We start from the raw sequence: 14,597 nt of genomic DNA, 5'->3' as shown, positions 1-14,597 counted from the left end.
CTGGGGTAGTTGCCGAAGATAAAGGCTATTTTAGCCCTTTTGTTGGGAGTCGTCGCCGATTCTTCTCTTCGCACCAATATGCACTTCTTCCACTCCGTTAGGGTCTAAGTTAAAATTAGGGTAGATGTCCTTTAAGCTTAAGTTTGCCTTCCTCTGCCACCAACGTAGTCCCCTGAGACTTCCCTAAAGCCGAAAGAAGACGTAATACTCGAGCAGAATATGTACTGCCGACGCACTGAACGACTTGGGGCTATTAGCATGGCCCAGAGGCCAGCTCACCTGGCGAAGGTGCAGTGATGGAGTGCCTGAGTGGCTCGTTACAGAAATTGGGAGTTAAAAGAATCGCTAACGTATTACACTGGGACTCAGAATACATCCGCAATCGTCCTTCACAGTTAACTGTAAATTTGACTGTTATAGCTTCTTGTGCAATGACTTTTGTCACATTCTATTTTTTGTATCTTAACGTTGATTTCACCATCTGCTGTTGCTGGCTAAGAATGGTATTACATTGTAGTGTTCAAACAACGTCAAGATCTTACTGATATTTTAAATGCAAAAGCGCTGACCTAACGTATGCCTTTGAGATTGGACATTCACTGACGCCTGAGGCGCTTCTTAGCCAGTACATATAATGATTCTATTTATTCTTAGGCAAAGCTGTCATTAAGTCATGACTACTCTTATAAGGTATCGTTTTTAGACTAAATCTGTACGCAAGAATTGTAAATTTTGCTATTAAGTTCTCGAAATAAAACTAATTTCCACACCTACATATTACAGCAGAGAGCCTTAACTTAGATCGTATGTAGGTTTTCGAACGGCCACCTTTCTCTTTATATGCACGACTTCTTTATAGATTGTTTACCTGATTAAAGTGTGACTTAACCGACACTTCCCAGTGTTAAGGCCTAAGGCACTTTTTAAGTCTCGGCTGCGAAGTCTTTCCTTAAAGCAAACAGCATTGCAAGGCCTAGTTACTTTGATATTTGACTGTTACATTTTGAGGACCTCACTGCAGGACTTCGATGACCTACCTAATTGATCACCCTGCGATCCCTCAGTCATGCAGTGCTCCTGCCTCATGCACAAGTCAGTCACAACGAGTGCGAAGTGTCACTGGAGCTGAGCATGAAACACACCCTTTGGCTCAAACGCATTGTTCGTTGTGCAATTAATGCGTAGTCGTCATTTGTCATTTTGACTGACTTCCTTTTAGCGAAATTTTAAAGAGCAATATGTGCAGTAAAATCTTGGCAAAATGTCTCATAAGACCCTTATCATTTTTTACATATAAGCATGCCTTTTTAAAAAACCTGAATTGGTATGAATTGTCCCGCAACCAACATGTTGATCCAGGTCAATTGTGAGCGATTTCACAATCCGTCACTGAGTCAAGCGCTATCGGGAAGGATGCCAGCACTAATTCACCATTCTACTTTATTTGTGAACAACAAAGCGTAAAGAAATCCAAGATATTAGGCTTTTATGGGGTCAGTGTTCGTTGAATGTTTCTAGCGTAATTATGTTGACAGCATCCCTTTAATGGATACCATTCTTATTAGTAACTCGGTACATGGGCTTCTAAGCTTAACAAGGTATTTGTAGAGGCTTAATGTGCCAACTTGTCGTTGGTAAATTGTTATACGTATTTGACAGTTGATGTCACACCTGATTAATAAAAACTACCTGCTCTGGTGTTCAATCTTCCATCATCGACACTGCTGATTTCATCATTTTTTAACGGAATGACAGCATAGGTAGTGTAACTAATGCGCTTTAGTGGGATGGTGCTTATTAATCTATTCTGATCAACTTTGTATGCCTGAGTACAGTCTGGTCACTTCGTTTCACCAAGGCTGCACGAGATGCTATTGTACAAGCAAATCCTTATCTTGCAAACCGTGTATTTTTACTACTTGATGAAGTTCTTCTGCCCAAATGTTAGGGGATTTGCTTTATCTAAAAGGCTATTAGGTTATCATAGGCATGATTGGAATTGAAGTGCCTTGTTGAAGAGTGCCAATAATTCCTCTCCAAGTCATTTAGTTATTACATGCCTCTTAGATAAGAATTGTAGAGATACTACTCCTTCTACCCATCTTTCGTTTTCCGGTAACATTTCCTTTTCGTGAGATTTATTGTCTTACTCGAAGTACAGATTAAAATATGATAAAGCGTAGGCGAAGCAATATATATTTATTTTAATGCGATCCCATCAAGCCCTTTTAATGCCTTAAACAGGTAATCATGCTTCTAAATTCTGAACAACTAGCAACTAAACAGTTTTGTGTAGTTTAGACCACGCAGATGTTGGTCTGTTTTAAAATATAGCTGCTGGTTGCTAACACTACTCGGCAGCTTTGAGGGAGGCGAAAATTATTAAGTCAGTCTTGCTTCTGCGCCTTTCCTTATAATCGAGATGTCAAGCATCATTTATCGTGCAGACCTTTTGCTTTCTCGGCATGTACGAACGTGATCAGCAAGTTCACCACTTGGCTGTTACCCTGCCCAAAACAGAAATTTTCTTTATACGCCTACTTTATGCATTCTGGCTAGCACAATGCAGCATTTGTGTCATAAATTTCCATAGCGTCCAAATACGAGGGGTAATAACAATTATCCACAACGCTGGCGGTCTGGCATATCTGTGTGTATTTGTGTTTTTCCGAACATGTGTTTGTGACACGAACAAAATTGCTCGTCCCCTCTCACAGGGCGTTATTCCGGTCAGTTTTCTAGTCTACCAACGCAATTGCTATTTGGAGGAATTGATGTTATTATTATATACCAGTTTAATTACCGAGGCCTCTTGGATGCAACTAAGATAAAAGGGAATGCGATAGAGATGTGGCCATGCCTCTGCCTGTGGTGCAACCGGGGAATTATTAATTATAAGCCTCTAATGTGGATCGAGGTAACGCCGAACACATTTGTACAGAATTTCACAAATTGCACAGATGAAACACCACCTTTAACATTTATTCTAAAATAACAATTAGATTAATGACATTCTGCTAAAGGCTATAGAAATCCTCTCATGAGCCGTCCAAATAAAACTTCAAATTTGACTTAAACGTTGTTATTTCTCTGTCAGTAGCAGCGGCTAGCTGGCTAATGTAGACTCCAGCCCACTAGTCTAGTCTTCTCTATCCTTCCTCGGTGATGCTTGTCCGCGGTTCATATTTACTTGGAGGTAAGCAGACCACCTGACATCGACTAAACATTGTTGCCTGAGAAGCTCTCACGCAACAGATAATTAGTAGGATCCTCATTTCAATTATGAATTCGGTGGGAATAAGCTATGGAAACTGTGTTATTGATGTGATGAATGCATTGGATACATGCTCGGTTCTCATATTATTCAAAATTCCGACTTCAAAGTTAAATGGAAAGCGAAGCACTTGGAACTTCGTCATGATATTTAAAAATACATGCGAAATAAATCATGAAACTGGTGTCATCACCTTGGGAACATTATTTGAAAGAATGTCATCCTTCTCACTTCTCATATGTCAGCAAGAACTAAACATTTGATTAGTCCTAATTAAATGTAGCTACCTCGTGGTGAAATGTGAATGTGCATTTCACCATTAAGGTGAAATTTTTCGTTGAGGTATTAGTACAATTTGAAGCGATAGGCCAATTCGGGCAACAGAACAGCACTTAATGTTACCGTAATTAGTTATGCTTTATGTGCATCAAAATTTAAACCGTTCTTTGTTCTCTCATATCCAGGCGGAGTGCTATTGGCATTTCGTCTGCAAACCAAGCAAGGAATTTCGCTCCAAAAACGCATGCCAAACTATTTTCTTACATTCTTCCTTTTACACCTTTTTACTTCGGCGGCTTCTGATGAAACAACAATTAACACAGTTAATGTAACTGGGATATCCTACCTTGTCTGTTTCCGACTGAAAGCACATACAAGGATAAATAGCGATGAACCGGTGGTCTCAATTCCATGTTTTGCTTCTATAACTCGGTGTTTGACATTTAGCTAGCCTTGTAATAGGAAAGTACCAAAGGTGTCAAAGTATGAATTATATTGCCCCAAATCCGCATGTGGTCGAATCATTGGCGCCTCTCCTGTCGACCCATGGGAAGAGGCGTGGTGAATCACCCAGCTTGACGTGACCTCACTCTGCCCCGTTATCTTCCTTCCTCTGGCCTATTTACCCAAACGGTTGCCGTGCCATCCTCGTACTGAGGCTCTGTATATGTGCCCAAGAAAAGGTTAATTATCATCTACTGTGCATAGGTGTTGGTATCGCACCTGTCTGTCGGTTGCTTACTTGAGGCCGTTGCGTTCGCGTTACTTCCTCCCTTTCGCTTAATACTGTCAAGATAATCCGCGACGATCATTAATCTTCAATCTTACCGTTTTTTGGTTAAAAAGAGAATTCCGCATGAGACCTTAGTAAGGCCACTTTTTTAACGATTAACGCCCATCTCTTGCTCGACAGCTTTTCATTGTTCGTACACCGTAACACATAGCTAGTGTATTGTTCACATATTACTGGGATTAAGACAAATTGATCACCCTTGCGACAACCTATTGAAAATTCAGCAAGTCTAGAAGTCATGATAACTGTTAAGGGTGCACTAATCTCTGCACTTCATCACAAAGGAGGCAAAGTAAGGTAAATATTTGTCTCTGCGTCGTAAGTCAGTAGTCGCCCATTCCACACATCAGACGTATACGACGATTTACCATTTGATTTTTGAGTGTCAGCCCACATGACCGGAAGTAGCTTAGATTTTGCTTTACACTTTTCCTTTTTATTGATGGGATAAATGAGTGATCTGCTTGAAGAAACACAATAGCAAGACTAAGGCTAGCATATCCGGCCCCCGTCATTTCGTATTACGAGAGTCTTTTTGGTAAGATAATTACTCATTGGGAACACTAAACTGACTATTTGAACCGTTTTTTTTTGTATCGAAGACACAAACGCAACGTAGATCCAAATAATCCGAATTTTTGGCCGAAGATCTGGTATTTTCTACGCGTTCTTTAAATCACTATAGCAACCTCCGTTTTTTACCCATTTTATGTGTCCAACTAATATTACCAACCTCATCGAATTTTCATTGGTTGACGAGCTCAAACTGTTCTGAAAAATCCTTTTAAAATTCGTTAATAGTGGTTATATGGGTGTTGCATAAGCATTTCTAGAATGTCCTTACTTACACAAACTATAAAACATTTTATTGAGAGGGGGTTTAACTTTCCCAACTTCCGTTTCATTTCCTGTAAGTTGTTCTGACTTTTGTGCCTTGAAATTATATAATGTATCAAATTATCCCCAAGCGCCGTAAGCAATCATGAAATCCAGTTGTATCCTCTCTGAGATTTAATTTCTCAACTTCTGTTCTGGAACCACCTTTACAATCACAGCAGTGGTTTGGTGTCTGTTTTATGGCTTTGCATCACCTTAAATGCTGATGAATGAATGTTGAACCTATATTGGAATAAGGCATTTTACGACTCCCATTTTTAAGAAATGAGGATACTTATGTCGGTTCGGACCTATAACTGCTTGAATCAAAAAATATTGTATGAGTGTTATAAGCTAAAAAAGGTGAAAATAAGAACTGCTAGGCTTTTAGCTGTATCGTATTGGATGTAAGTACTTTCCTAACGTGCCACCCTTCTGTTACTTTGATGTAGAACATGGGGCTGTCGGAACATAACTTATAAATGCCACTACCTTACTAAATCCTGGCATTTTGCATTATTTTAGACACCAGTCCGTGCATCAACTGCGAAGTAAAATCAGAGTAAGTTGCCTCCAAAGTGATATCTTACATAAATTCGATTAACTTGTTTTGTGGAAAATTGCTCAGTGATTTGATGGTTGCACTGCATTTGTTTAATCCAAGTTCATGCAGATACCGTCGAACTGGAGAAACTGTTTTTTACCTAGTTTTTTTTTGCCTTGTTTTGATTAATCACATTGCAACGAGTTCAACACTCATTGAAATATTTTCGTGTGTACATTTGCACACTACCCATGCATACGCATACACACAGCGACGAATGCATTTGTTCCACCTCGGCATGCCTCGCTATCTACGGAAAGGGGACTGTTGGGTCGATTAGTTAAGAATGCGCACCGCTAGCAGCTTAGCTCTATTTAAAAATTCAGTCACCTTCCCAAATAATTCCTAATGCATTCCAACTCAGAAAGGCACTGTTAAACGAAGTAAAGGCAAGAGTATTGTAACCCCTGTAGGCACTCCGATAGAGCTCTCGGTGGTGGTTGGCAGTTGTACCTTCATTCAAATTGGCTTGACTGTCACGATAAACGACAGCATCTCTCCGGGTTTACCTCATCAAACCTGTAGAGGTATAAACATTTAGGTGTTCGATATCAACAGAGTAAAGGGTTGCGTGATGAAAACCACCTCTTCTTTCTCGAATCAACAGCCAGGCATCTTATGTTTCTGCAGTTAGTGAGTGCACAATTTCTAGCTTCACAACTTCCGCTGTTAGCTTTTATAGTCGTTTTTTCTTTGGAAAAATAAAGAAAAATATAATTGTGAAATGATGTAGCTTTTTTAGTCATTTGTCAAAATGCAAATGCCTTTAGCATAAATGTAAACTCCAGACCGAACGATATTTTGAAAATGGCAATCCGCTCCCTAAATTGCTCTGTGCCAAAACAAAAAAGCCCTCCTGGTGGCAAAGATCTAGGTCCAGTAACTTATTTTAATGGCTTTACAGATGGACTCGCAATTTGCGTCGTAGGTGGTAGTGGTAGGTGAAGTAGACTATTTGCCAACCTAATTTGTATCGAAATGCTTTAATGAATGCGAGTCCAGTGTACCATTTGATGTATTTTTTGATTACCATCCCAGTCTTTTTCCGAGGCAGCGGCCCAGATATAGCAGAATGCGATGACTAAACGCCCCGGCAGCGGTGTGCCATTTCGCGGAATGTCATGGAGGCTCTTCGGCACGCTGATCTTTTCACCTGTTTGTTTACCAAGCGTTAACTTTACACATACACAAACGGTTTTCACCATGTGAATTTCAGCACGGGAAAAAGTTCAGCTATCTACTATTGTAACGCATGCTACCCTTGAGAGCGGTCTCAATATTTTAAGCATTGACGCTATTAAGTAAAATTAGGCGATTATTTCTAGCCGAGCTAATTTCCCGCTTTGGTTTGCATCCCAAATTAATGGGAGGAATTCCTACTCAAATTTGAACATTTGGTCTCCTCCTTCTTAGTGCATACATGGGTCATTAAATACTTTAAATGTACAATTATGCATTTGACCAAGCGGAGTTTCGAACCACGTGTACAATACCAAGATTACTTAAAACTACATTAACTGAAACGTTGTTTGGAAATTGAGAGAGTTGTGCATGATTTGGACAACATATTTCTTAGGGGAAAGTGTGATGTCACTTTTGTGATTTTCTACAGAATTTCACAACAAAAAGGCAATGCTACTATTTGCTGCCAATCACTAGTCTTTTATGCTCTTAGAAAATTCGAGACGTCAGAAGTGGGCTTACCTGATGGAACGAAAACAACTGATGGAGAGGCAATTGATTCCATGTCTCAGAAGACTAAGGAGGCTGCAGCTCATGCTAGCAAGCAGTTGGATGAACTGATGGCCTCGCTTCAACAACTTAAGGTATTTTATTCGCAAGGGTTGAATTACAACTACTGATCACTAATAAGTAAAGCTCTCTCATACATGAAACCTCTGAGTCCAAAGTAGAAGCTTGGTATTTAGTTTCAGCAACACCCCCCTACCGGTGGCAAATTGCCCTACAATCAGCATCTGCAACCAACCTCGTCTCCCTCTGCCCAACGTAGTCCCCTGTCACAAAAGGCCTCTGCTTTTGTGGAAGAGCCTGTGGATGAGGTGACGAAGCCTCGACAGCAAACTCCCACAGATAATACTCACTATCCTCGAAAACAATCCAGCAGCAATTCTACATCCTCACGACCGAATAGCAGTGATGTAACCTCGCCACGGACGGGTTACTGTGGTTCCCTCTGCTTACACTGTAATCAGCCTGTCATTGGAAAGGTTGGTCTGTACGATTTTGCTTTGGCAAGACATTCTTGATCATCTACTGATCTCACATTGTAACATAAAAAAGTATATCATCCACCAAAGAGTACAGTATGAGCGGTTTACATCCAATTTGATCTATTGCTATAGGTATCAGCTTTTACGTTGTCATGCATATGACATGGCAATACTAGCAATAGGTAGGTATCTAATATCTTCATTTTCAAGGTAAAATGCTTGGTCTCAAGCAGACTGCCAATAATATTATAAGATAATTTGTTAAATTGTACGTAAAATTCAAGTATTTTGAATTAGAAAATGGAGTTAGGCACTCCTCCAGACTAGAAGATAAGCCAAACTTTTGTTAGTACGGTTGAGCCATCCTAAGACATCTGTGGTGAACTGTTTCAGGGTCCAGCAACTCTTCCAATTTGCACACTTTTTTGCTTCTTGTGCAGTTATTGAACTGACTATGGGTTTAAGATTAGGCACCCCATGCGACGAGCATTTGGGAAAATGATGGCCGTGGGCTGTAAAATACCAAGGTTAGGAACAACACTGACACAAAGACAACCGCTTTTTGAGTCTCACACCATTCAGGTGACTATCTATGACTTAGCATTCCATCATTGAACTGTGCGAATTTTCTCTTTTTTTACAAGAAACTTGACTGAACCATGTTCCATCCACCCACTATCACTGTTTTCAGTATTCTCAACTAACCATCCCTAGACTGATCCATGAAGCGCGCACCGCCTACCAGCATTTGACGGGATAAAATTGACACTTGCTATCGTGTGTAATACCACAACCGTAACGTCTTTTTGTGCGCCTGTAAGCTGCAAATTTCCGACTCAGCTTTAACGTCCCTCGTAATAGGCCGCGTTTGTGTGGATTGACGTTTGGTTGATTACTAGCAGGCTTACAAAATAGAATTTGATTCGCTCAACTGATTTTTGTGTGACAAGGTGATAACGGCACTGGGAGGAGTCTGGCATCCGGAACACTTCAACTGTGCGTACTGCCGGAAGAATGTAGTGGAGGAGTTCTTCTACGAGCACGACGGCGCGCCTTACTGCACCGAGTGTCACCTCTCCCTCTTCGCGCCCAAGTGCGCCTTTTGTGGTGAGGCGATCGTCGATGTAAGTTCCACAACACTCCTTACCACCCTCTACTCCCCCACACGGCCCTCAACGGCAATTTGGGGACTTGCTTTTGGTGCCAGTATATTGGCGTGAATGCAGGCCCTGCCCTACCTATGGTGACATCAGTTGGGGGTAAGACCAAAATGCTCTTATTGCGTTGCCATTGAGGCAAGTTTAGATTCTCACATATTCGATGTGTAGATTCACACGCAGTGGTTGGAAAATCCAGTTCAATAGTGCACATAATTAGAATAACATTCTAAATAACACAAAACATAACATTTGAAGTTAAAATAACACTTTTTGCCAATGGAAGACTGAATATGAATGAATAAAAGAACATTCACTGGGTGTCCAATTAGACTTGATTGGTGTCAAAGCTTCAATCTCCTCTTTGCGGTTAACTCACAGGTGCTATGATGCAAATAGCGGTAAAATTGCTGTCTATCCCAAAAACTTATAGTGTTTTGAGGCCAAGATTAGGATCGTCACCTTGACCCTGAGATATTACAGTAGCAGAGGTAAGAGATGTTGCCCCTGGTTTCAAGAAAGGCACTAGCACCAAGCTTTGCACAATCGCATAGCCCATTTAAATATGATTTATTTTTCACTCCCTAGTTTTGGTAAATATCATATCATTGTAAATGTTTTGGAAGCGTGTATGAGTAATTGCCACTCCATTTTTCTATATCCAACTCAGATCATAAATAACGGTGGCAAAACAGAACAAGGGCATGACAATTTTATTGCCACTAGCCATTTTAGGGGTTCTGAATACCAGAGAACGAAAAGTAATACCGCCATGTAACTTTCCCGACGATGAAAATGCTGGACCAACTATTAGCGAAAATTAGTTGGTCTCAATCTTTACCTGCGATTATTTTATGAATCAGTTCTTCACGTCCGCATCAATTCCGGCTAATTCCAAGTAGGGGACATAACCCTTGCATGAACCGATTTCATCTAACAGGGACAACTTCCTTGGCAGAAGGCTATTGGAATCAATGAACATTTAAATTCCGTAGCAGCGACTGAAAGACTTACATTATACTTCAGGGGGGAAAGAAAGTTTACCCAATATACACATATTTCGCACTTCCTTCTTTGGCAAATGACTAGTATCTGCTTCAATGCTAATCTTCATTTTTAAGTGAGTAGTTTTTAATGAATTACTTTTGAGCTCAAAGGGACAAGTTTTCAGTGTGCAGAGCAGAGCACTCCCAAATTAGTTTAACTAAAACTAAAACAGACCACCTATGTTGGGTAACCCGTGTGACTGTGTTTAGCGTTGTCTGGAGGCGATGGGCTACTTCTGGCACCCGGACCACTTCTTCTGCCAGGGCTGCCACACACCCTTCGTGGACAACGCCACGGCTCACGAGCATCAGGGCAAGGTCTTCTGCCCGTAAGCTTAGTCACTACAGTGCATTATTTCACGACTGCAATCTAAAGGTGCTGACGATTTGTCACATAAACGCAATGGTCACATTCACTCATATAGATTTATTTTTTTCTCCAAAGTGAATATGAAATGATAAAAATGTGATAGAATTTTGCATATTTTGCTAATTACTGAGGTTCTCTCAACAAATATTAACGTCAACGCTAAGATGAATTGTGAGCTTGAATAGGAAGATTGAAAGCGTTGCATTTGAGGCATTTTAGACGCCTAAATGCACATATTACCTTAAGAATTCTAGTTTTTTTAAGGTAAGGTTAAATAAAAATACAAATATACTGTAGCGCTCTGAGACTTTCCTGGAAATGATTGAAGACATGATACTTGGGTAGAATGTATATATATATATATATATTTGATACGCGGTAGGGCTTGGGGCTACGGGCATAGCAATGATGGAGCGCTTAAGCGGCTCCTTTGCCAAAAACGAGAGTTAAACAAGCAATCAACGTATTGCACTACTTAATTTAGTGTACCGTTGTTCTTTGCTTAGAAATTGTTACTACTCCAAGTTTGGCGAAAGGTGTGGTGGCTGTCGAAAACCCATCACCGACGCATATATAACTGCACTAGAACAACCGTGGCATGAGGACTGTTTCAAATGCAAGGTAAGTCAGATACCTTAGATAAAGTAGCACTAACTTGAATTTACCAGAATACTTTGGTCGCAATAGCTTTCAACCCTCAAAAATAGGTGGTTAGGATGAAATGGGGATTGCCTTACTGCTTCAAGCGGCTCATACTCATTCCAAGTCATGGCCCTTTGTGTGCATGAGATTGTTTGAAAAAAGACGAACTAGACATGTCTAGGTCTGTTTGACACCATACTCATCCTAAATTCGAGGGTTGGTGTATTTTAGGGGAGGGAAGACTAATTAAACATCAGATTTAGATTGTAGAAGTGTTCGGGCTGTGTAGGCATTTCCAATGCGTCTTATTTCCTTAAATTGCCTCACTACTTGAACAGGTTCTAATGTTTGTGCAGGATTTTGATCTCGAGGACGTAATAAATTAAGTTAAATTGACATTTCAAAACAGTTTCTAAAAGCAAATCGCCCTAGTCTTTTAATGAATAATTTTTTTGTAAAATTGTATTCTACCATCCAATGGCTGCAATCCTTCGTTACCGTTCACGAATGATGCAGAACAATGGTCCTTTAAGTAAATAATGCAAAGAGAATAATGTCTCCTTCGCGTAGTGTTGAATAATGATATACAAAAGAAATCTGTTGATAACAATATTTGAGACTTTCGTTTTGTGAGGTATATGGTAAATTAACATTCGGCACTTACGGAATTATCTTTTCTGCGCCTAGGATTGTGGGCTGAAACTGACAGGTCGTAGCTTCTACGCAGAGAATGGTTATCTTTATTGCGAGCAGCACCACCGTCGCAACTTGGGCATGGTGTGTGCAGCTTGCCAGGAGCCCATCTCGGGCAGTCGATGCATCAATGCGCTCGGCAACCGGTACCATCCGCAACACTTCGTGTGTACCTACTGTCTGCGTCAGCTCAGCACTGGCACCTTCAAGGAGCGCCTCGGCAAGCCTTACTGCGACTCCTGTTTTCGCCAGCTCTTCGGTTGAGGCCTCGTTCTGATCGTCTCTCCGCACCTACGTGGGCTTTCATACACCTTGCCGCTACAATCTCTCCTCATCATCATGACATTTCTACTTACGCTAAGTCAGTAGCACCAACGACTGCTGTGGCATTTGGAGGTGGCTTGCTTCTTTTTTGTACAATGTTTACTTTGATCACATCTGTATATTGCATACTTGCTTTTGCAGTGCTGTTTTAATAAATTCTGAAATTTATTTCCTCAGTCCCAATCTGCTATCGTGAGTTGACACTTGGAATTCGATTGCGCATTATGTGATCGCACAAATCTAACTGACTGCTTTAAGGACTTAACGGGATAAACGGACAATTGAATAGTATTTGTAACACCAAGATTAATAAAAAATTGAAAAACTATTTAAAATGTTTATTCAAAAGTGGGTTTTTGAACCAACTGTTTGATTCATTTGGGAAGGAACATTGATGGTACAAATGATCAGCTGAAAAACGCAGATAACTGGGAATGTGAAAATAGCATAAATTATCCAAAATATTCCTGGCTTCTTTGAGGAGCCGTACCCAAAGCAATTTAGCTTTGCATCTAATCTGATCATTATGGTCCAAGTATGGTATTATACCTGTAGCCCATGTGGCAAAGATCGCACATCTTCCTGTGTATGTAATATTTTAATAGAGTGGTAAGTGTCAGCATCTGTTTCTGCCTAAAAGAGAACCATGGTGGGTGTAGCGAGTTCAAATGTTGTATAAACGCGGTTCCTCATAGACCCAATCCTTCCCGCTCCTGGTCATGTACGTGCAACACAATCATAACAGAAAGAGGAAATGGAGGTGCTGATGTACCGGACAATTCATTGAAAATAAACTAGTTAGTGGTAGTACTTTGTAATCAAATTAATAAAATGGGGAACAGTTTACAAGTTACAAGATGGGTCCTTACAGGGGCAAAACAAACTATTCCCTGAATGAAGAGATTTCCCATTTTTGAAGAAATATGGCCTATTTATGCTTAAGAGCTCCCACACCTCCATTGACCAATGCGTAAAAACACCGAGTTGCAATATATATAATACTTAGTTGATCTTAGTATATGCGAGGTGGAAGAGTCAACGGCGTAGCTCCTACATTTCAACCTACAGATGCCTCAGTCCTCCAAAAAACTTATAAAAAGTGTTGATAGCATACATTGAATACAAACTTTTTAGGTCAAATATTAGCAACATGAGCTAAAAACCGCAATATGACAGCTAATTAAGGTACGGCTGGTGTAAGTGTGAAGAAAGTAGGAAACCGGTATTTTGCCTTGATTCAAGAGCTCTGTTTGATCAAATTCTTAAGCTGTCTAATACTGATTTTAGGTGATACCAACACTCCCGGTATATGGATAGTATGGGTTGAAAACGAAAGATCATTTTATTCCCGACTGCACCACTGCCGCAGTTGCTGATGTATGGCTTTGCGTCAAATTCTCTTGTGTGCAAAACCATAAAGTATCATTCTATTTCCGCACATGTTCTCTAGAGGTTGAAGTTCGTGTTTATAAATTGAGCTTTCTATCGTACAATTACATCTGACTATTTGAGGCCAAGAATTCATTCTTTCCGTTTGATCAGTTTGGTCAACTTAAGGCAAGCATTAAGCCTTAAATTGGCTACTCATTTATTTCTTTATGCTAGAGACTGTGGTAATGTCTCAAACTGGTGTGCCGCCGATAGTGGTTTAATTTCAGTCAGTCTTTGGAAAGGGCAAACTTTAGCATGTCTAAGTTATTTAGAGACGCAACAGTGAAATGCACTGCGCTGAAGGGGCAGATTTTTAAGGTCGATGTTTTGCTTTGCAGAAAAAGATCAATTTAAACACGAATTACCTGTTTTGACATTTGCATACACATGCGCAGGCACTTGTTACAGTATAGTATTAACGATCAATGTAAATATTACTATTGGTATTGACGAATATCTGTTGGCAATGGTAATTACTATGCGTCCCTCCAATGAAGAAATACAAATTCTGCACGAAAAATATTCTCTATACGTTATTCTTTCAGACGAGGAAATGTACAAGTTGCGTTGTTTTGTGTACTCCGATGCAACCAGATAACAAGCTCACTTTTTCTGACCTTTTGCACGAATTAGCGTGGGTACGGACCTTCTACCAATAATAAAAAGCGCATCGGTCCAGCGATTATCCTGTGGTTCGTAGACGCGATCCCAAGCGCCCACCACCGTCAATCATCTCCCCTTCACCTCTGTCTATTGGCCCGTGCCCCCTCCTAGCCCGTGTGGACGCGCTGCCTTATGATTGGCCCACAAGAATGCACACGTACGCACACGACAGATGTAATCTGCGCCCCACCAGGTACGTTATTCACTTTCCGAA

The 14,597-nt window shown here is 40.5% G+C and overlaps 1 protein-coding gene across 1 annotated transcript in view; it reads left to right on the top strand. All coding sequences in view use genetic code 11, as the record gives it.

The window, feature by feature from the left end:
* Positions 1 to 12,229, top strand: part of EGR_04203 (Paxillin) — a gene marked incomplete at both ends in the record, with an annotated part of 17,628 nt that extends 5,399 nt beyond the window's left edge. The window contains 7 exons of the mRNA XM_024493452.1: positions 5,748 to 5,784; positions 7,502 to 7,652; positions 7,761 to 8,054; positions 9,008 to 9,181; positions 10,471 to 10,589; positions 11,137 to 11,251; positions 11,960 to 12,229. Of these exons, the coding sequence (XP_024352153.1) occupies positions 5,748 to 5,784; positions 7,502 to 7,652; positions 7,761 to 8,054; positions 9,008 to 9,181; positions 10,471 to 10,589; positions 11,137 to 11,251; positions 11,960 to 12,229 (1,160 nt within the window). The remainder of the gene's footprint in view (positions 1 to 5,747; positions 5,785 to 7,501; positions 7,653 to 7,760; positions 8,055 to 9,007; positions 9,182 to 10,470; positions 10,590 to 11,136; positions 11,252 to 11,959) is intronic.
* Positions 12,230 to 14,597: the final 2,368 nt, after the last annotated feature.

This window comes from Echinococcus granulosus (genome assembly GCF_000524195.1).
Source record: "Echinococcus granulosus chromosome Unknown EG_S00025, whole genome shotgun sequence".
Classification (NCBI taxonomy): Eukaryota; Metazoa; Platyhelminthes; class Cestoda; order Cyclophyllidea; family Taeniidae; genus Echinococcus; species Echinococcus granulosus.
Note: the sequence above shows the minus strand (reverse complement) of the source record. Positions and strands in the feature narration are given on the sequence as shown.